The sequence below is a fragment of the Nyctereutes procyonoides genome, unplaced genomic scaffold (assembly GCF_905146905.1).
Source record: "Nyctereutes procyonoides isolate TBG_1078 unplaced genomic scaffold, NYPRO_anot_genome, whole genome shotgun sequence".
In the NCBI taxonomy this organism is placed as follows: Eukaryota; Metazoa; Chordata; class Mammalia; order Carnivora; family Canidae; genus Nyctereutes; species Nyctereutes procyonoides.
This window is the reverse complement of record NW_026575160.1, coordinates 3,073,081-3,097,780: the sequence shown is the minus strand read 5'-3', so window position 1 is coordinate 3,097,780 and position 24,700 is coordinate 3,073,081. Positions and strand designations below refer to the sequence as shown.

The 24,700-nt window shown below is 32.9% G+C and overlaps 1 protein-coding gene across 6 annotated transcripts in view; it reads left to right on the top strand.

The window, feature by feature from the left end:
- The window catches only part of DGKB (diacylglycerol kinase beta), a 638,855-nt gene that overhangs the window by 197,813 nt on the left and 416,342 nt on the right, over nt 1–24,700 (top strand). For all 6 annotated transcript variants that reach the window (XM_055314473.1, XM_055314471.1, XM_055314470.1 and 3 more), the window contains one exon: nt 2,763–2,837. In XM_055314473.1, the coding sequence (XP_055170448.1) occupies nt 2,763–2,837 (75 nt within the window). The remainder of the gene's footprint in view (nt 1–2,762; nt 2,838–24,700) is intronic.

The window sequence follows — 24,700 nt, the reverse complement described above, 5'->3', positions numbered from 1 at the left end:
TGTGTGTTTTTGGAGTACATGATGCTGTATATCCTGGAGAAGCACAATATATTTAATCTGAATTATAATGAGCTGTATTATCAGGTATCACAATATATTGGCAGACAACACAAAATTTCCATTTTTGTAGTAAATTAGTGATTAAATCATAAGATTTAATAAAAATTAGAAAATCACAACACTGAAGAGTAAATCTTATGTCCTTTTTAAAAGAGGTGTCATAAAAATGCAGTTGCACTTGCTTTAATAATTTCTAGAAATCTTTACTAATCTCATTCCAAAAATGAACAAATAAAAGCATTCATATAAACACTACGATAATAAAGCAGAAATTTCCATTGTGGTTCATCAAATAATGAAATTGAAAGTTGAAATGTTTTTATGATAAGTGGAATTTTATAATTTCCTTTCCTACTATCTAACTTCACAGCTTTTTCAATGAAATGAAGATTACTATTCATTTTCCAATCAACAAAATATTATTTCTGCTTAGAATTTTTTTCCTTTGTTAACATAGAGTTGCATATTTTTTATTGTGCTAAACATGATAGAAATGATTTTAAATAATTAGTGGCTTAATTAAAAATATTTATATTGTTTTATTTAAGAGAATAGTTGCTTCACTTTTACAGATACAAAAATAGTAATTACATAATAATGCTAAAATAATTTTCTCCTTTACTATGTATAGTCTGTCCACTTTATATGTTATGGATATTTAGGAAAAAAGTAAAGTCTTCACACAGAATTAGCTAAGAATTAAATTCATGTTGGAATTTAGAGACAAATGAAGTATCAAGAGAAAGAAAGAAAAGGTATATTTTCAAAAGGAAAATATTCCCTTCGAATAAGAACATGGATCATGCAGGATGACCCATACCGAATACCTGACTTTCCCTCCTCCCATTAAGAAAAAAACAAACAAGCAAACATAGAAACACTAAAGTCATGAGTAAATTAAACTTAATGGGGGGGAGGCATGATACTTGAGTACTTTTATATGTACACCCATTTATGTTTTGTTCTTTATACATAAATAGGGACCAATCAAAGGAAATGTAAATATGTATACATGTGAAGGAAATCTATTATGAGTGCAATGTAAATTTTTCTGAATGAGTAAAAGTCATCTTTCACAAAAAAAATGATATTCCATTCAAGATTTCCTTTGAAAATATTTGTGTTTCCTGACGTTGATATGTTAGATAAGTAGCAAAAGGTTACAAAATTATATATTCACACCAAGTTTCCCATACTGGTCAACAGGTGTAAAAATGTTCACGTAGTGTTCATTCATTTAAACAGCAACACCTGAATGAATCCAAACTCACAAGCAGATATACCACAAATCACAAGGTGAATGCTAAACTAGAAATGTTTAAAATAAAGGTGCTGTGGAAGTTCAGAGGAAGAAATGGCTATCTTAAGACTGAGAAGTCTTTGGACAAGAGGTAGCTTTTGAGTTGATGTAAGTAGATGTTTTCCAGCTGAAGGAAAGAAGGATTTGTGAAAGGGTGTAGTGTTTTTTAGGGAACCAGGAAATAATCCCTGAGCTTAAAGTTTAAGGAAAAAGAAGGTGAAAAGACAAGGTATAACCTATTTTAAATATAATAAAACATCTTTTAGGATAAATAACTAGACCTTAGGAACTTTCCATCAAGGAAACAACATGACTATACTTAACCAGCACTATGTAAGAGTGCTGGATAGGTAAGAATTTTATAGAGCTAATGAGAGAGGTTGAAAGCCTGAGCAAAGGCAGTGAGATATAATTGCCAAGTTTAATAGACATTACTGTTAGAAGGTGGCAGGACTGTTCTCCAATCAGGGTCAGGTGCTGGGGAAAAAGAAGTACTGAGCATGACTCATGAACTTTCTTGAGACAGTAGCTCATATAGTTAATAGAAAACTAGAATGTGAGGTTATTGCAGTTTTGGGAGTCAGGTGATATAACAGATACTATGTAGTAAATTTGGGCAGTTTCTATCAGTAAAGATAGTGTGAATGTGCTTGTAAAATATATGGTAATATTTTTACATTGATTAAAAACTAACTTTTAAAAACTAAATATATTCCTTCATTTTTAATATCTCGTCTAAGAATACCAATATAAGATGTGTATCTACTTAGAAACATTTGTGTTGAATTTGTTGTACAATGATTGATTTCTTTTAGAAAAAAATGAATTATTTAATATGTACTTGTTGAAATAGTTTAGCAATTGTGTGAGCTGACTTATCAGATGATTGTTTATGTGAAATAATTAAGCAGATGAGGTCACATTCTCTGATTGCATACATACATACAACATGCACAGTTCCATTTTATATGTGGGATAGTTTTCATCTTGATTAGATTGGCCCAATAACCTGTAAACTTCACAAGGATCAATTAGGAGAAGGTATGTAAGTAATTTTATTCTGATATTTTTAAAAAATATATTTGAAATCTAATTAGCTAAATAATATTCAAAAGCATGATAAAGAATATTCTAAATGCATATGCATGTTTAGAATGCAAATATCATTATTTCTAATTTCTAAGCTTTATTGCCTTTATAATGGCTACTAAGCCTCTTTTTCAAAGAACCATAAGTTCTTATTGAGCTCTTATACTTCTAATATTACCAGTCTAAATTTTATCAAATATATTTAGTTACAACCATGCATATAATTAAAAGATTAAGAGGTGCTATTTATTTAAAAATTGGGGAGTATCACTAAATTTCTTTTTCTTTTCTTCCCGTGTTTTCATCTTTATAGAATTTATAGAAAATTCCAATATCTACTAAATCCTCGTCAGGTTTACAGTCTTTCTGGGAATGGACCAATGCCAGGGTAAGTCCAAGAATAATCATAATATCATTACATCGACTCATTTAATATTAATTAATAAAATAAGCAGCTTGATGTACCTAGAAATAATGTTATTTGAATACAACAGCCAGATTATTATACGTAAAAGCATTGAGCATCAACCATATAAAAGTAACCAGTGCAGATGCTATATCTCAGAATAGCCTGTTTCAACTAGATGTTTTTCCCTTCTAAGTATCGTGAAGTACTGCTACTATGCTGTTACTAGTACTACTACTACTCACACAAACACACTCGCTGTGTACTTAAACATCCAAACAAACTGTTTGCAGAACCACTGCCTCTTTTTTTTTTTTTTTTTTTTTTACGATAGTCACACAGAGAGAGAGAGAGAGGCAGAGACACAGGCAGAGGGAGAAGCAGGCTCCATGCACCGGGAGCCCGATGTGGGATTCGATCCCAGGTCTCCAGGATCGCGCCCTGAGCCAAAGGCAGGCGCCAAACCACTGCGCCACCCAGGGATCCCTTTTTTTTTTTTTTTAAATACAGAATGAGGATCTACTATAGAGGAAAAGCTGGTTAACAAAGAATAGAAATAATAATATTTTTTCATTTACTACTCACAAAATCTAGTGACCATCACTCTTTTACAAGATATTTTATTAATAGGCAAGACATAGCAAAATAAATTTATTCTTTCCAGCAGAAACGATGTACTTTTAATATCACAAGTATATACTGACATCAATCGTCATTAATTTAGCCTCGTTAACTAACCAATATTATCTTCCACTGACCTGTTTTCTGTCAACTCGAATAAACATTAGATCAGATGAAGTAGAAAGAAGCTCTAAAGTGCTTACCTGAGCTTCTTTATAAACAACAACAACAACAAAACCAGCACACACACAAAAAAAATCAGTGTAATTAAAATAAGTTTTCTAGGTTATTCTCAGAAACTAGAAGCCAGATATTGAAATTGGATTCTTTTAAATGCTCAGAACAAAATGCATACCATTGTGTCTAATGTTAAATAAATGTAAATAAAATACAATTAATTAGCACAGGCTCTCATATATTCATCTCTTTCTTTCACTCCCTGCTACCTGCTGGCCAGTGCCAGCAGAGCAGCTATCTGTAGTACACCCTTGCTGTACAAGGCAGGATCATCATAAGCAGTTAGTTCAGAACAATGTCTTTATCAAGTTCCAGACCCCAGAATCTAAAGGATCATGATCAGATTATTGGCTATTGAGCCACATGCAGGAAGTCCCAATCTAGATAAAGCCATGCAAAAGTAAAACCTTTATGTTAACACAGAAACTTAGGATGGCTCTTTTTCTTATTCTTCAATATTCTCTGAATTTCAAAGCAGTAGCTCTTATTCTGTTTAAGCAATGATGTATTCAAAAGTTTAGCTATTCCAGGACCTCTGTAGTTCTATTCAGACCAATAAATCCAGGATTTTCCCATATTTCATAATTAAATGCAATGCCTACTGAACTTTATTATAAGCCTATGTGTCTTCTTGGTCTTTTTCTGTAAAATGAGAAAAATATTACCTAATTTATAGGATAGTTGTGAAGTTAAATAGGATCATTCCTATGAAGCATATAAAATATGCTTATTACATATGTCCTCAATTAATGTTCATTATTATCAATACTATTTATAGTAATATTAGTTGATAATTACATGTTTATAGCTCTATGTAAATATACTGCAATAACATTGACTTTAGCCTTGTTTTCACCATTTCATTTTTTCCCACTCTATAAATATGTATCACATGGTTGCTTTCACTCTCTCAATTTTAGGCATCCTATTATCCTGTACTCTATTTTAATATATTGAAAAAATAAAAGTGATATATATGTACTTGTGAAAATCCACACTACAATAAGTATCATTTAGTAAGTAAGTTAAAGGCCTCCCTTCAAGCACTAACACTCCTCAGATAATAGCACTGCAAATTGTTTGTGTTTATTATACCAGAACTCCTTATATGAACATAAAACCTCATGTGTATATGTGATATTTTTAAATATAATGTATTCATGTGTATAATGCATTCATACACACATGCATATGTATATTATATAAATAAGTAGTTTTTTATATAATTTGGAGTATAGATCTTTTATTGCTCTGCACCTTGTTTTTTTTTTTAACTCAAAAGTGTATGATGGATGTATTTTGAGTTCAGATGTTGATCAGTTTGATTATTTTTAAGAGCTGCACAATATTCCATAGTTTTGTTAGCTATTGAATTATTGATAAGCATTGAGATGGTCTGTACTTTTAAATTATTACCAAATATTCAAAGTTAATGTTTATCAATGTATTTGTTTCTCATAAGCATGTTCAAATGTTTTCATCAAATAGGTTGATATAGGTAGGATTGCTTGATTGAGAATATTTTCCATTTTAATTGTGTAAGGTTCTGCCAAAGTTCTAATAAAAAAATTTGAGTTGAATTATAATCCCAGATAGCATATAAGGCTTATTTCCCCCAGTATTCTTTAAATCGATTATCTTCAGTAACTTTCAATTTTTTAATGTTATAGGTGAAAATTATTTGTGAATAAAAAATAAATATACTTGTATTCACATGTCTTTGATCAATTATAATGCATAGCATGGCATTAATTAGATATGCTTTTCTATAAACAACAGAAATCTGCTCTGGCTTATTATCCAATATAAAGTACCATTATGAAGTTACTCCTAGATTTAGTAGAAAAATAAAGAACTGTTTCGGTAAGGATAGGATCAGGACAATATGAGGAAATGGAGTAGTAGGAATAAAAGGACAAAGTCCCATGGTAGTTATTGCTGAGAGGAATTGATTCCAGTTGCTTTTGGTATTCTTATTTCTCTGCTTAGCATTCAGATCACAGGGAAAAGTATATTTACTGGTTTCTTTAATTTCCCACACCACAGCCTTTGCTTATTTAGGATGAGGGATCTTGACTGACAGTCCTGGCAAGGTTTGTTCCCTCAAAGATACACAAAGGTGCTAAAATCCAAGGATGAATTCTTGAAGGAAATAAACAATAGGTGTTCAGCATAATCCAGCCATAGGGATGTCCAATATCTCTTCTTTTCCGAACATAACAATTGAAAAACAGAATTATACTAGTCAATATATTGCTACTACCAAATGTACAACTGAAAACACACAGTCTCCTAAAATGTAGACACCCCAAATTTTCATACAGTTACTATATCCAGCTCCAAGTCCGGGTTTGCTGGAAACATCTGTGGAGATGACTATTTTCTCCTCAGTCTCCATACATTTGGGCTTAAGATACAGAAATGTAATGAGAAAATTAAAGATTTAACTGCAAATATGAATTTAATTGATTGATGATTTTAATTCATTCTTTATGAATAAAACACGTGTAAAGTCTGTGGCCTGTGGTTTTACAACTGGTTGGAAGTTGTAGCTGAAACTTAAAACATTTCTGCTGCCTAAACATTTTTACCCAGTGCAGTGACCTGTTTATAACTGATCGTCCTGAGACTTTGGTAGTATTATTTGCCTAGGGCTGAATTAGTCCCTCATTTACCTTTACTGAAAGGCATGGTGGTACGTGGCAGTATTAGAGTTATTATCAAATATTTCCAGGTCTCCTCCCAGGCACTTGATTTTATTTAACTTCTTTTAACTGTAGCAATTTAGAGTGTTTATATGGCTTTCTCACAATAAACTATAGGCAGAAAGTAGATTTTCCATGTTTTATCTTTTGCCACAGTAACCAGCAGTAATTCAGAGATTGCCTCTTTTGTTAACTGGGATCACAGAGTGAAGAGAGGTAGAAAGGCCTCCTCTTCCCACACACCACTATACCCATGATCCCCAATGGATGAGGGCTAAATAAACCTCTGTAAGGTTAGGCCCCTATGATTTTTGTTTGTTATATATAACCTAGCCTTTCATGGTAAATCAATACTAGAAGGAGAGATCCTATTACAATTCTCTATTCCCATTGTATAGCAGCAAACCTGTTCTTTTTTCTTTTTTTTTTTTTTTTTTGTTTGTTTGTTTACCTAGTGCTTTGAAAAGCCTCAAAAATGTCTTGGTGTCAGTTTTAGCTACTAACTCAATGAAAACTTCATTGTCTCATATGGCAGCATTCTTCACTTTGGTGTTAAATCATGTAAACCATAGTAATTAAAAATCAAGGAGGTGGGAAGCAAAATTTTGAAAGTAGATGTATTAGTCAGTGTTCTTCAGAGAAGCAGAACCAATAGGTCATATATAGAGAGATGTATTATAAGGAATTGGCTTATATGTTACTGGGGACTGGCAAGTACAAAATCTATAGAATCAATGTTTCAGTTTGAATCTAAAGGTTGGCAAGCTATTTTAGAACCAGAAAGAGCCAATGTCCTAGTTTGAAGGCATCAAGCTAAAGAGTTCTCTCTTTATGGAGTAGGGTCAGTCTTTTATTCTATTTTGACCTTCAGCTGATTGGATGGGGCCCACCCACATATTGGAGGGCAATCTCCTTTACATAGTTTACCAAATTAAGTGTAAATTTCATCCAAACATACCATCACAGAAACACACAAAATAATGTTTGGTCAATTATCTGGTCACCTCATGGACCAACCACGTTGGCACATACAATTAACAATCACAATGTGTATTAAATGTAATTGTAATTTCCATCACCCAAACTTTACCTTTTGTCCCCAGAACCATGTTTTTGCCTGACACGAGTAAGCAGCATCATATAGTTTAGAGCACATGCTACGTGGCTTGTGGAACACCATTTAAGTATTACCACTGATTCAGTGACTGAATCTTTAGTAGGCTATTTCAGTTATACTGACTAACTGCCTCTGCCTGATAAAACACAAGAGAAGACTTTTAAGTCTTGGGAGGATCGACCCACTGTCTTTCTTCCTTCTCTGTGAAAGGAACTTTTTGAAAGGAGACAACAGTGTGAGACATTATGATAGTGTCTAAATCATTCAATAAATCAATTGCTATGACATTGACAAGATATAATGGGAAGGAAAAGTAAATCCAATTACTAGAATAAATGTCTGGTGCAGTGAGACAAAAGGCTTCAGTTGCATTATGAAAAGGATCAGGTTATTTAGCCTGTCCCTAAATAGTTGGCCGAGTCCCTAATATAAATCAACATATTGGAGTTTACTTATTGGTTTCTTTGATGACAACTGAGCACTCCAGAGTCAGTAACTACCCTTCTTGTTGAAAATAAATTAGTGTTATTTCTTCCATAGCCTCTCTCTTTTTTTAAAAGAACTTTTTTGTTTGTTTTAGATTTTATTTATTTATTCATGGGAGACACACAGAGAGAGGCAGAGGGAAAAGCAGTCTCCTTGCAGGGAGCCCGATGAGGGACTTGATCCTGGGACTCCAGGATCACGCCCTTGGCCAAAGGCAGATCCTCAACCACTGAGCCACCCAAGCATCCTCCATAGCCTCTCTTCCTACCAATATGAACTAAAGCCTTTTTTTTTTTTTTTTTTTTTGCATGCTCACTAGGAGTAACTAAGAAAAAATACTGATGGGGATTCCTTTGGGTCATTTACAGTCCCAACTATGGGTTCATCCTGAGCAGTTTGCTTATATAAGCTTTTCTTTTATCACTAATTGTCCATTCTTGTTCTTTTCAAGTCCCTCAAAGTATAAGCTATATTATTAGCCAGTACTGTTGCATTGGTGTATTTCATAAACTCTGAACATCAAGTAGACAACAAGTTTTACTGGTTAAAATCCTGCCCCCTGGTCAATTGGTCTTCTTTCCTGTCCTCCCTATATACTCCCAGTATAGTTGTGCTGGCACAGCAGTCTGCTACTTCTCGTATGTCAGAGAGGGGCATTGGTAAACCAATTTTTTTTTTCCTTAAGGATTGAGAATAAAAAAAAAATCTCTGTGAGGACATAGGGATGGGTTGAAGTAGTGGTGCAGAATATAGGCAGATTCTGAATATCTGAGGGCTGGTACAAGCATTTGAATGTCTTAAAACCTCCCCAGGTGATTCTATCCAGTCAGCATGGAGAATTACTGAATAAATAGATTGATTGCATATAATAGATATAATAGATATTAAGGTATTATAGGCCATATTGATATGGTACAAATATGGTAACTTCCCAATAACATTGCTACTAATCATTGTAAATTCTTAGACAATCGTCAGTCTTTTGCACTACCATTTTTACAGGTTGTCACATATGGATGAATCAGCAACTCATAATTATCTCTTAGATCAAAGTTCATATTCAAATTTCAGAGAAAAACTGTCTCATTGTCCTCACTTTGGCCGTATGCTTACCCTATTATTTGGGTCAATACAGTTGGTTTACTTGTTTAATAGATCTATCAAAAACATTCTCAGCTGTTTTCCCATAATCAAATAAGGCCGAAAGTACAGATGCTCCAAACAAGTATTTTTTTTTCTTATTATACTAAACTTTTATATTTCTTATGTAAAGCATATGCTCTTTTATTTGCCCATTTTCCTTTTGATTTATTTGACCTTCTTAATGTTCATTTATGGATCTCATTTCATAAATATTAACACCATCATTTCATATATCTTGCAAATGTTTTCTTCTAGTTTGTTCTGTATACCTTCAATTTATATATTTTCTTCTTTTTTATCCATAGAAACATTGAAAATTTTCAATTACTAATTTTATGAAGGATGATTTCTCTATTTTATATGTTTTAGAAAATCTTTCCTCAAGCCAAGATTATGAAATGTTCCTGTATATCTTCTTTTGTTACTTTTATATTTTGTTTTAAATTTCTGATGTTTCATCTTTAAAGATTACATTTTCTCTTAGAAATTCACTGAAAGATACAGATTAAGTAGAGACGGGGCACAGTTTCCCCCTTACATTTAAATGTAATTGTCCAGGGCACCTGTGTGGCTCAGTTCATTTAGTGTCTGACTTGATTTCAACTCAGGTCACATGATCTCAGGGTTGTGAGATTGAGCCCATGTTGGATTTCATGCTGGATGTGGAGCCCTGCTTAAGATTCTCTCTCCTCCCACCATCTGTCCCTCCCCTGCTCTCTTTAAAAAAATAATAAAAAAAAAAGGAATTGTCCCAACAAAAGCTATTCATTAGTTCACTGTTTCTCCACTGAATTGCCATATTTCATATATGAATAAATAATATATATGCTAGAGTATTGCTACTCTTTGCTTTGTTGATCTGTTTGTTGATTCTAGTGATTTAATGACATTTATCCTCCCTTGTTTGTTCATGTGTCAAGTTTCAAAAAAAAATGAGTTTGAATGGAATCGCACTGAATTTCTAGTTTCAGTTGGATCACTATGTGAATGCCCTGTGTCTGATACTACTGCACTGTGTCACAAGTGGTAGACCTGTGCTTCTATGGAAAGCTGTTCCTTGTTATCCTGGAAGCGAATGCCACAGGTGGCTTTTAATGGGGACTGTGGCCAGGCTATGCTCTAAACCTCCACTTAGTCCCATGACTGACCTGCTTGCTTGTCATGACTCTTGCCATACCTATTTCTGGCTGTGCTATCTCTAATCAAGCTTTGTGATAGAGCTACTTTTGTAGTGTTTCCCTTTTAGTGTTTTGCTTTGGAAACTGTTCCATTCTGTAAAGTCTCTACTACTGTAATATTCATTCTGATTTAGTTTCATATTTGTTTCTGGTATATTACTTTCTCACTGCTACAATAGATGTACTTTAAAAATATATGTGTTTTATCTGCCACCATGAGCCTGCAATTATTCCTTATTTTAATATCCTTTTTTTCCCATTTTTCCTTTTTAGGACACCAAGTTTTTAAATCTTTTTGTACGCATGTCTTCTCTTATCCTATCTTTATTTATTTATTTATTTTCTGACACTTTGTTTATAGAGTAGAAACTTTTCTTAGTGTATTGAAACTATGCTAATCCTTAGTGTGAATTATTTAGTAAATACCATATTCTCTGAGCATTTCTCTTTTTGTCTTTGTTTTCAAGGCAGAAATGGCCATTGTTTGTGTACTTCCATTGTATCTCCTTAAATAGATTCTCTCTGATTCTATTCTCTTTAGTGATCTCTAAAACTAATATCTATGTCATAAAATTGGTTTCTTCCTGATAATGCATATTGTGATCTAACTGAATAAATTATTTGGAGGTATAAGCTTTTTGGAAAAGATGAAATATAAAATATGCATTGTTTTCTGGTTAGAGAACAATGTATTTTTTTTCTTTCAGAACATTAAAGTAAACATGCACATATCTAGCTGTTACAACTGGGTATGCTAATGTGGCCTATGAAAAGTCAATATCAAGTTTTTGTGTACTTGTGAGATAGCTTTTTCATTTCTAACTTGATGCTTTGTGAAAATACACATGGTTTATTTTAGTCTCATATCATCCCTAAAATATTCAGAAAAAATATCAGGTATTTATTGAACTGAAAAAAAAATGTAAAATAAATCTTTTCAAATCATGTAAATTATTTTCCATATTGGTAGCATAATTAGGTATAATGAATTTTTCATGAAAGGTGCTTTATAGAAATCTTTGGTTTCATCTAACTGAACTAAGTGCAAAACATATATAATATTAAAAATAAAATTTAACAGCCTTTAAATTCACATATTCTAAGTATCATATATATTTGCATAGGGAAATCTTTTAATATGTTCTATTATGATATATGTGTAACTTAGGAAAGATATAACAGATTTCACAGATTTTATTACTTTCTTATTTTAAGATATTATTTTATATAACAAAGTTTCTACCATATTTTATGTAAATAAAAGCCATCTTGAATCAGAACTTATGACCTCCTACATAATGTCTCCTGTTATGGAATCTTGTTATGTCAAAGAGCTAAACAAAACCCTCAGAAGACTGAGAAAAAGTTTATCAAAATTCAATATAGCTTTACTGGAAATTTCCAGAAAAAAATGTTAGTTGTAAAAATTGTTGGTAATGTAAAAATAAAGCAGTCAGCTCACCCTTTCAATCCTTATGATTAATCATATTTTATGATAATTTTGTGAGCTACAACCCCTCAATGAAATGTGTAAGCATAATTCTGTGGGGTTTTTTAAAGATTTATTTATTTTTTAAGGGGGAATGGTCAAGGGAGATAGAGAAAATCTCCAGCAGACTCCCCACTGAGATCATGCTCTGAGCTGAAATCAAGAGTTGGATGCTTAACTGACTGAGCTACCCAAATGCCTCTAAATGGATGACCATAATTCTGTTTTTATCACTAGAGCAATTGAATTAGAAAATCATTTTTTTGTTTTTATATTAAAGATTTATAGGTTAGTAAATGACACAAAAACATTAACATGTTGCTATAATCAACAAAGTCACATAATCACCTACCCTGTAGACGGACTTTCCTGTAGAAGTCATAATCACAACTCATTATGACTTTAAAGATGTTGAAAAATCTGGAATGTTTTTTATTCATCTCACAAATAAAGCAATAGTAGCTAGCCAAATAGCAGTTAGACTAGACATCTCTGTTATTATTTAGAAGTTATTACTCACCTAAATTCCCTGAACATTCTGAAAAGAATAATTTCACCTGAATTGACTGCTAGAAATAACCAATTCATTTGTCTATATGATTTCACCTGTTTCTTATTTTATTCTACAAAAGTCAAGTTTCTAATAAATAACGAACTATTTTATTTGAATATTCACAGTTTGCTAAGCTTGCCCAGCATCTTTCCCTGGCACAGCTTTCCATCTGCCCCAGGCAGTTAAAGGACATGTCCTTACTAATGAATGAATATAAGAAAACTCATAGTAGATGATTACCTCAGAATCATTTAGGAATGATGATCATGTAGCTTATTCCTAATTAAAATCAATTAAATTAAATTAAATTAATTAAAAAGAATAAAAGTGGGCATTTTAATTTACAAACAAATAGAATAACAATGCAACAACTAAGTATAAGTAAATGATAGCTTAATAATAACCACCATAATAGTAACATAAATTGATTAAGCATATATTTATTAAATGGCTAACAGATGTTAGGGACACATTTTAGAACTTCAGTCCACTTTGAACAAAACCAGTAACATTTTCTGCTCACATAGGCTTATGTTTCAGTGCTGGAAGACAGATTAAACTAATAAAATATACATTATGTCAGTGGAGAAGGTAAATACAATATATATTGGTAGTGAATGCTCTGTTGTTTTTCTATATAGGCTGAGTAGGGAAGAACTTCCTGAGTATAGACATGAAGGATGAGTGAGCACACCGTTTGGCCATCTCATAGAAGAGCATTTGAGGCAGAGAGAGGAACAGAAATTAAGCATCATGACAGGACAATATTTGACATGATTGGGGGACATTAGCATGATGGCCAGGTGGCTGAAGCAGAATGGTTAGAAGTAGCATATGAAAATGGTACTGAGGGGCCCAATCACATAGAGTTTTATGATTCCCGTGAGTATAAGAATCACATTTATCCTGAGTCTTCTGGTCTCTTCTTGACTTTCTGGCATCTATACCAGTTTAGTATTTAGCCAGGAATTTTGTATTTTTAATTTAGGTATTGTTATTAATGGGTGCATTATAATAAGTACTGATGATGATGGGTTTCGGATCTCTCCAGTGTGTATATCCAGTCTCTGCTATGTTACCCTCTAGTAGGATGTTAAGACACATCTGTTCAATGAGTGGTGTTCTCACTTTAACATATAATCATTAGATCTGAAACATTATCAGAAAAATTTAACTGTCTTTTCCCAACCATTCCCACACACAAAGACAAGCAACAGTTTCTTCTGAAGTACAGTATATAGTGAGTTGAAAGAAAACATTAAATATGCATTAAAACTCCTAATGGCTAACTGGTGTAGCAGCCCGTTATGCCTTGGCCACTGACTCTCATCTCCTTGTGAAATACACAGGAGAACAAACATACCGATCAGCAATGTCCGTGGAGATTGGGGGGAAATCATACATTAGATGTATGTTAAATAAATGTGAGGAAAAGAAGATGAGCAGTCCTCCCAATAATTTTTAATGAATACTTTGAATATTCTTTTTTTTAAAAGACTTTATTTAAAAGTCTTTATTTTAAATAAATTTATTCATGAGAGACACAGATAGAGAGCAAGAAGCAGAGACACAGATAGAGGAGAAGCAGGCTCCATGCAGGGAGCCCGACACGGGACTCGATCCCTGGACTCCAGGATCACACCCTGGACCAAAGGCAGGCGCCAAATCGCTGAGCCACCCAGGGATCCCCCTACTTTGAATATTCTTATTCGGTGTTTTTAAAAACTAGACATGTAGTTTAAATCTATAAATACTTGTGTTTTATAACACTTTTGTGTTGCAGTAAAACTTTTCAGCAAAAATTAGCCAAAAAATAAAAATGCATATTAAATGAAAAATTCAGTTCTTAGTTTCTATTTAATTAGAATTAATTGATGATGAATACATGATTTTATGGAGTTCTTATCAACATGTAGCACCAAAAATGGGAGCTCTAGTGATATCATTGACCTTATTGAAACTAATAAGCACAAATATGCTGTGGAAATATCAGGATCTACTTCAAAATTAATAGCTAAGTATCTGATCAAAGCAACCATTTAAACTGCAGAAAATCACTTTGCATAACACTCTTTGAAGCATGACTTTTTATTTAGATCAAATGTTCTAAGTTAGTGTTCGTGTTCAATTCCAAGTTTTCTTATGTGTGTTATAAGTGAAGTGATTAACTGTTAATATTTTACCTTCATTGGCTAAAGAACTTTAAAAAGATTAAGCAATGCCATTTTTATATCAGAGTAATCAGAATGCTTTAAACAGATAATCCATAAAAAGGTAAAGCACTAATGATTTTATTTGCTCCTGTGGTGATAATTTGAATACAGATTTTGTTGAAGCAAATAATCATGGCAATAATATGGTTTTGACTAAAGGAAAAAATAGTAGATAAAACCATATGCTCTGAATTGATTCTGGTATACAGATAAATCATAATTGCATCCAAAGGAATTTTTATATTTTATTAATTAATATATAAGCCTTAATTGTCAAATTCTGTGTGTATGCATATGTGCACATGAAAATACACACACAAATAACTCGTTATTCTGCTACTGATTCTATAATCTCTAATGAACCTTCTGGAAAAAATAAGTAAAACTCAAATATCAGGTCATTTAAGTAATGAAGTCCTTAAAGTCTGGATAATACTACTACAGAAAATCTTTTTCAGGTTATAAACTTCACTTTCATTTAAAACTCTATCACTGAAGAAGGGTGAAAGTTTAAAATAACATAGAGGTCATCAGCCTATAGAAATCTACAATTTAATTTCATCTTGTCATCTCTTCATAAAACATACTATTCAAAAGTATTGTCATACAAAAAGCCAATCAGATATTAAAAATGTTTAAGTCTATCAGGCAGTTTTCAACCTTATGATGTAGTGTCTGTCTGCTACCTTAAAGTTGTAATCTATTTTCTTTTCTTAGTCTAAATAAATATGTATACACATTTATGTATAATTTATAAAACCTGATTTTTACATATTTTTTCTTAAAGAGGGCATCAAATTTTATATCACATCCCACAAAACCATTATTCTTCTTTGCTCCTAATTTATGAATGAGAGATCATGAAAAGCAAATTACTTCAAGTTATGTTTATTATTCCTACCATTATAAACACCCCAATATTCATATCTATCTTGATTCCCTCCCCTCTTTTTTTAATCAGATGTGGCATCTATGCTAAATAAAGTGTATTCAACTTTTCTCTGGATCCCTGCTCCTCTTGCTTCTTTGACGCTTCATTCATTATCCTACCCCGTTGCTATTACATCTTGAGCAGTTCTCTTCAACTGCCTTTTTACCTTAACTATGTAACCCCCTTTTTTTTGTAAGCCCCTTTAAAAAATATTTTATTTATTAATTTGAGAGAGAGAAAAAAAGAGCTCGAGTGGAGGGAGAGAACCTCAAGCAAATTCCATGCAGGGTGTGCAGCCCTACTTGGGGCTAGGTCTCACAACCCTGAGATCAGGATCTGAGCTGAAATGGAGTCAGATGATTAACCATCTGTGCCACCCAGGTGCCCCTATGTAAGTCCTCTTAATATAAACCCACTCTGTATTAAAGTGATTTGATTTAGTTTACAATACATGCAATGAATAAAATGTTATTATAAATTACAATAGGAATGGATAGAGATTTAAGGCCAAAGGAAATGATTCCTAGGTTATTGCAATGTTGCAAAAAATGAGCAACATATAAAACTGATGAAGCTGCTATATTTAATTTGAAGAATTTTTGTGCAAATGTAAATCTACTTATCTTCCCATTCATTTGTTTTCTTCACAACTCATTTTTTAATAAAATGAGGTATTTTTCCATTTTTCATTTCCTCTTCAGTGTAGTTGGAATTTTGACTCTACTCTCCATTGAGATTGCTATTGCCAGTAGTAAACTTCTGTGTGATAATTAAAGTCCTGTTTATTTTTATATTTCTTGAAAGTCTCTTCTCCCTTGGATATTATTTTTATAAGATTTATTTACTTATTTTTAGAGAGACAGAGTGAGAACGGGGAGGAGCAGAGGGAAAGAATCTCAAATAGACTCCTTGCAGAGTGCAGAGCTTAACTGAGGGATTAATTTCATGACTGATCATGAGATCATGACCTGAGTCAAATCAAGAGTCAGATGCTCCACTGACTGAGCCACCCAACCACCTTCTTCTCCCTTGGATATTAGGGAATAATTGTTTCCTATCTCTAGAGTTGTTTCTTCTTATATAATTGGACACATCCTTCTTGGTAAGTCCTCAAAGGTCATATTTTCCTAGAATGTCATACCCAGAAGTCTATTTCTTGCACACACACTTCCTTAATTATATAATAATAAAATAATAGAGATTTGTAGGTCATAGGTCAAGTGTTATCCAAATTATAGCAACCTTATGAGCTGGACATTTTCTCCATTTGCAGATGAGGAAGTTCATGATTAGACAGTTTAAATAATTTGCTCAAGATTTTAATCCCATAAAAGAACAAATCTTTGCTGCATTCCATCACGACCATTTTAACTTCTGTTCTGTTCCTTCTTACTTCCTTTCCTGATTTTGATCATCAAATACATTTGGATTGCTTCTGAATATTGCCTTCCATCTCAGGTTTCTCTCTGCAGCTGCATATAGATTTATTTAACTATGAGGCAACATTTCCAGATTAATAATGTCCCATAGGTGTCTAAAATTTTATATGTCTAATATGAAACTGATTTTTTTGCCCTTTCCCAAACTTATTCATTAATTTATAGTCCATAATATAATGAAGGGAAAGATCATTCACCTTCCCCTTTCTCCTGACAATGCATTATTTCACACTGTCCAGAATTCCTCATCTAATCACTTTTCCTGTTTTTCTATATTCACCTGTTGTCTTATATATTAAACCTTTATTCACTTCCTCCTTTTCCTCACGTCCCAGTTCATCAGAGGATGAACTTACTACAGTTTCACAATTCAACTCAGGTGTCTGTCTCCACCTTTATTAAGCCAATATATTCTTTATTTAATCTGCATCAACTGCTTCCAAAGAACATTCTGTTGTGACATGAACTGTGTGTTATTTTGTTTGCTTTCTCAATTTAACCATTGAGATATTGAAGGCAAGGACTCTATTCTTACTTCTCAATCTCTGAATTTAGCCCAGCTTCTGTTAGAAAGTTGTAGTTAATAAATGCATATTAAATAAATGAACTGATGTGAGTGCTATATCATTTATAAAGTCACTTTTCTAAGAATATAAATATTAAATGTAATGCTATTTCTTAAGCATTTATAGGTATTCTGTTATATTTGATCCCTGTGAAAGTATTTTTTTTCTCTATAGAAGTTCATATGTATTTACTAATTCACAAAGCTTCACGCTATGAAATTAACTTGGTGGAATGGTCTGACTAATATAAAATAAAAACTCATTCTAATTACTAACAATAAAATCATTAGGATGACAAAATAGATTTGCGTAGATGTGCCAAAAAGAACTAAGCAACCTAATCACTTTGCTATTACATTTTAGGAGTTAATTTTAGTGTCCATTGGCCAGATGATGTCTTTGTTATTTTCCAAATGTAAATATTAAGAATGAATTCTTGTTTGAATGATTAGGAAGTATGTGTGGCTTCTAGTTTAATTAAAACTCTTTATCATATATTTCTTTTCATTCTTCACTTCAGAATTTTAAATCTTTTTACTTATGTAGTCATATAATTTATAGATTTAGGAGAAATATCTAAATTGCATTTTCATGTATATACATATATGTTGGTATGCAAACTCTATACATATACTTTAGAACTTTAAGGGATGAAGGCACATGTATATGGTCACAAACTTGATTGCATATTTGTAGTGCTAAATATAGTTATGTAAATATTGAGTCAAATTAACCCCCTTCTGGGGTGCCTTGGTGGCTCAGTTGGTTAAGCATCTGCCTTCAGCTCAGGTCTTGATCCCCAGGTCCTGGGATGGAGCCCCAGATCACACTCCTTGCTTGGTAAGCAGCTTGCTACTCCCTCTCTTTCTGACCCTCCTCCCTGCTTCTGCTCTCTTTCTCTCTTTCTGTCTCAAAAAAAAAATAAATAAAACCTTAAAAAAAAAAACTCTTAACATGTATAGATGAGAGAAAATGTCTAAAAAAAAGGTATTTTATGTTCTTTGGTTACTTGGTCCTTAAATATTAATTTATGTTAATATTAAGACATCCTGAAAGGGTTGCTACTTTCCACATACCAGCATACATTTGAATCTTAAAGTAACATCTTTATAAAAGCATTTTACTACACAAATGAAATCATGAGTCATTTCAATAAAAGGTTAAGACTGGTTTAGCTAAGTATTACTTTGTCTTTATTAATTCACAAATGATTTGAGAAAGTTTGATATTTTTTAACACATTAATTTTCCAAGAATTATGTACACTAATCAAGAAGGAACACTGTGGAGCCTATTATTTCCTGATTTCTCCTAACTGATTTTATGCCAAGGAGAACATTAAAGCTATTTAATAAGATAACAGAGGTTTCCCAGGAACAAATATTCTCTCATTTTCTTTCTCTCATTATCATTTTGACTTTTCTCACTGCCTTTCTCCCTTACTCTTTCTCTCTCCTTCTCTTGTAAAAATGCACATAGACATAAAATATGTTTTTGATATTTCCAGAGATAATGAAATTAATCTTTCAGTTATTAATCGTACACTGGAATATATATTTTCTCAAGTACTCTGGAAGTTTTTTCTGGCTGTGGTGGTAACAGCATTAAGTCATACTGAGTTCATATCAATGAGTCCAAATTATATATATATTTATTCATGAGAAACACAGAGAGGGAGAGGCAGAGACACAGGCAGAGGGAGAAGCAGGCTCCATGCAGGGAGCCCGATGCGGGACTCGATCCCCAGTCCCCAGGATCACGCCCTGGGCTGAAGGCGGCGCTAAACCGCTGAGCCACCAGGACTGCCCAAGTCCAAATTATATTTTTTATGACTGACCAACTTATCTACATGAAATGTCCCGTTGCCTAACACAGTGTAAGTTTATCTTTCATATAATATCCTCAAAAGAATAGCCAAATTTGTTAAAAACAGGTGCAGTTTTTAGTTTGTCTAACCTTTACAACTTATTAGTAAAATAGAATAACTAAGACAAGTGAAGAGGACATTGTTATAATTAGTTTTACTTTAAGCTGAAATGTTGGGGATCCCTGGGTGGCTCAGTGGTTTAGCGCCTTCTTTCCACCGGGGGCCTGATCTTGGAGTCCCGGGATTGAGTCCCGCATTGGGCTCCCTGCATGGAACCTGCTTCTCCCTCTGCCTGTGTCTCTGCCTCTCTTTCTCTCTGTATCTCCCATGAAGAAAAAAATAAAATCTTAAAAAAAAAGAGAAAGAAGAAAGAAAGAAAGAAAGAAGAAAGAAAGAAGAAAGAAAGAAAGAAAGAAAGAAAGAAAGAAGAGAAGAAGAAGAAGAAGAAGAAAGAAAGAAAGAAAGAAAGAAAGAAAGAAAGAAAGAAAGAAAGAAAGAAAGAAAGAAAGAAAGAAAGAAAGAAAGAAAAGCTGAAATGTTGGGGGAGGCACATTACAATGAGTATCACTTTGAAGCTGGCATTATCAAGATCCACAGGAAAAGATCAAATAAAACATTCTCTTAATTTGGTAATATATAGTATGGAGGAAAATTTGGGAGGCCATAATGGCTTCATGCATAGATTTTTTATTTTTTATTTATTTATTCATGAGAGACAGAGAGAGAGAGGCAGAGACACAGGCAGAGGGAGAAGCAGGCTTCATGCAGGGAGCCTGATGTGGGACTCTATCCTGGGTTTCCAGGATCACGCCCTGGGCCCAAGGCAGGCGCTAAGCCGCTGAGCCATCCAGGGATTCCCCATGCGTAGATTTTTTTTTTTTTCCCATGCATAGATTTTTAAATCTGACTGCAGACGCAATAATAGTATCCAGTGATACCAATAATATTATCCAGTGATACCAGTGATCCAGTGACAGATGCAGTTTGGGTATTAGGAAATAAGGTGGAAGGTATTAGGAATAATTGGTTAAATATGGTTTTGAAAACAATAACAACATCACAAACCAGAAATTTCAACCTGATTTCAGTGAGGCAATGGTGAAGCCATTTAATCTTGTAACTGTAGAGTACTATGTAACTATGTACATTCAGGTATCAATATGAACTGAGCTGAGTAATAAGAGTTAAGTATGTTTGTTTCTGGCTCAAAATGCTTAAGTCAGAATGCAGATCTCTCTTAAGATAAGCTCTAGATATAAATGATATTTTTCTAAATAAAGAAGAGGAAAAGGAAAGTTGAAGATGTATAATAAAGTCATTTTCAATTCTTCAACCTTGTATTTCTTTAATACAAACAAATATGAATAGGTACAATTAATGAACATTCATTCTATGCTATTATGATAATAATATTTATGAGTCTCATTCTGGTTTCTTCTAAATATCACAAAATAGTTTTATAATATGTACATTGTTTGATAGTTAATTTATTTTTATATGTTCATTCTCATTTCTGATATTGCCCAATCATATATAAATTACGGGATCATTCATTTTCTTTGGATGATAAAGTATGAGATTAGAATAAGAAGAAATTCCCACATATCATCATTTGAGAAATCTAGTTATAAGACACTTTCTAAGATTCTGGAATCAAGACTGTAGGTTTTCTTTCTTCTTTTTAAAAATGTTTTCCCATTTTAAAAATGTTTTAAAACTTCTTAAAAATAGTTTTTTTTTTAAGATTTATTTATTTACTTATTCATTGATAGACACAGAGAGAGAGAGGCAGAGACACAGGCAGAGGGAGAAGCAGGCTCCATGCCAGGAGCCTGATGCGGGACTCGATCCCAGGACTCCAGGATCGCACCCCGGGCCAAAAGCAGGTGCCAAACCGCTGAGTCAACCAGGGATCCCCATAAATAGTTTTTAAATACTACTGTTAGGTACAAATTAAAACTTCCTAAAATTTCTATATTAGTTTTTACTTTTTTAAGTTTTTTTTTTATTCATGAGAGACACAGAGAGAAAAGCAGAGACAGTCCCGTGGGGAGCCTGATGCGGGACTCAATCCCAGGACCCAGGAATCATGACCTGAGCCCAAGGCAGATGCTCAACCACTGAGCCACCCAGGCATCCCTCTATATGAGTTTAACTCTTCACTTTTTAGAAATGGAAGGGGACTTCTAAATCTTAGATGAAATACCTTGATTTGCTTTTAGTGGTTCAAAATTTCACCACTCACTTTTTTATAGGGTGTGCTGTAGTGGGGCTGTTGAGCAAATGTGATAGGAAAGCATCTGACACAGAGCTATGAAACCTGTACATAAATATAAGATCTCTTTCAAATATAGCTATTGTAGATAAATAGTTATTGCTCCAGAAAACCATTAATGACCAACACTGGTAACTCAAAAACTATTAATCTACCTCATAAGTCATTTTAAGTTTTAATTTCATAAATTTCCATAGAAATAGTCTAGTAAATTCTGGAGCCATGGATGATTACTTCATTGCAAAATTTTTATACATGTTAATTTTGCAAATGAACCTCTGAAATTGGTAGGTGAAAGTATAATACAGAGTACTAAAGTTTCCACAAATAGGCATCTTTCCAGACACTCCTTATTCCCTCATCTTTCTCATTGTTAGGCTATCCTTTGAAGTGGGAGCCTCTCATCTGCTGGTCTTTATAGCTTAAGAGTAAAAAGTTAGTACCTTTGCAGGACCCTGCATTTTGGTTCTTGCCAAGTTCCTTGGATTTGTTTGTTCTCTATCAGTCCTGTTTTCCTCTGTATTTTCTGTTCTTAATGCAATGCCATAAGCAGATCTCCCAGTAGTTCACTGGCTACACTTTCAGATTGAAGGTAGGAAAACTCAGTGTCCATCTCTCTTTGCTTGATAGGAAGTTCTCTTTGTGATTATTTTGCCAGAACACTAGGGGAGAGGGGTGAAAATAGAGGAGTGGCACTCTGACCTATAAAGCATATATGCTACTTTTAACGAAGAGAAAATAATTGTATTAGTAATAATCTGTGGGTAGTACAATTTAATTTACATACAAAAATTATTTCTTAAAATAGTCCAAAGCAGCAAAAGGTATTATCTTTAAGGTATTCCTTAAAGATAAAGAACCAAGGCTCAATGATTAAATAATTTTCCAAGACTACAATTCAGTGAATGAATGAAATAAAGAATGAATGAATCTCTAGGGAAAACAGGATGGATTGAGTGCATTATGAGGCTGAGATAGAGAGGTCAATTTTTCAATCCATTTAGCAATCAATTTGCAGAGAGTAAGCTGGTCTGATAGTCACATGGGGTTTATGTTTGGGGGTAGGATGCTGCTGAAGAACCAATGATGACAATTTTAAACGAAACAAGAATGAATAACAGATGAAACATCATCATGGAGTAGAAGAACAATGGTGAGTCAAATGGATGGTTAGGCTTTCACCAAAAACAATTAGCTCTATGGTAAACTTTCCAGCTGCCAGCATATTTTGAAAAGCTTATCTAGGCTTCCATAAGACAATATTTGAAACTTAGTATAGACAAATTAATAGGATATGCAACTGGCAAAAACTGAGTTAGAGAGAATTACAAAATATAAATTTTGCATAATAATCATTAAAGGAATTGAATTGTTATTTAAAAAAGAAAGAAATCAAAGACTCACAAGAAATAGAATAGTTTATATGCAAGTGCTACCAGTTTTAAGGAACTTCTAGAATTGTACAGATGCTTCCAAAAATGTCCAATGAAGGCATATTCTGCAACTCACTTTATGAGACAGACTAATTTAGACCAAAAAATTAGAGATTGTACCAGGAAGAAAAATAGTAAGGCTGTTGGATTCATGAATATAGATTCAAAATATTTAAAGGAAATATTAGCAAACCAAGTCCAGTTCTCTATAAAAATTTCAAGTGTCCAATTTGGGTATATAAAAGTATCATAAGGTTACTTTAATAATACAAAAATATGTAAATATATTTTCCCACAGTACTGTTTAAATGTGATATAATATATCAACATCTCAAAAGATGTGGAAACCTTTTTAACAGATTCATAGTAAAAATCCTTACTGTATCAGAAATAAAAGGAAACTTTACTACCATAAAAAGGTGTAAGTCAAAAAAGAAAAGGAAAATCTGTACAAAAACATCATATTAAATGAAGAAAATATAGAAATATCCCATTTAAATTTAGAAACAAGTTAGGAACATTACCTATGAATATCCCAATTCAGCAACATATTGGAGCTCTAGACAACAAAACTAGAAATAATAATTATAAATATTGAAGATCAGTAATAGTACCATTATTATTAATATCCTATATTCATGGGTGAGAAAACCTAATTAACATTATACAGATTTTATTTCTACCAAAATTGATCTATAGGCTTAATATTACTCTGATCAAAATCATGATTGATTTTATTTTTATTTTTGTGGGCTGGTTAACTTTAAAATATATTTGGAAAATCACAGAAGGAATATAGCTTAGATTCTTCATGCTCTGTGAGATAATGACTTACTATAAAACTACTCAAGGAATTATAAGAATGTGAGACTGGCAAAGGGATGGACAAAATATGAATAAAATTAAACAGTTCAAAAAGAAATGTACTCATATATGGAAATCTGAGTTATGATGCATGGTAGGAAGTAGAAGTTATCCAATAAATAAAAAGATGGATTAAAGACAAGAAAAAGTTGGCGTATAGCATTCACAAGGAAAGAAAGGAGGCAGGAAGGGAAAAAAGAAAGAAGGAAAAGGAAAGAGAGAAATGGAGGGAGGTAGGAAGGGAAAGGAACAAATAAAGGTATCCCTACCTCACACCACCACATAGAATTGTCAAAAGTACAACTGAAATTTTAAAAAGAGCAGATATGAGTTATCTTCTGATCTCTGAGTAGGCAAACTTTTCTTACATAATACAGGCCAAAGTGCTAACCACTTATGAAAAGATTGATAAATTTGAATACATTAAAACCAAATTTTATTAAAATACAAGTTAAAGTTAAAAAATTCAGTTTGTAGAAGATATTTGCAGAAAAGCATTAAAGTTAAGAACAAGTAAAGAAGTTTCTACAAATCAGCAAGAGAAAAAGGAGTAAAGAAAGGAAACAAAAGTCATGAACAGCTATTTCACAAAAGAGGAAACACATGAAATTGAGAAGTGTGACATTAAAAGTGTTACAGAGAATGACTTCAGCCAAATATCTGTAATGTTAATGAATGCATACGTTGGTAGAACTTCTTTGGGAAACAAAAAGTTGCACATATCATCCT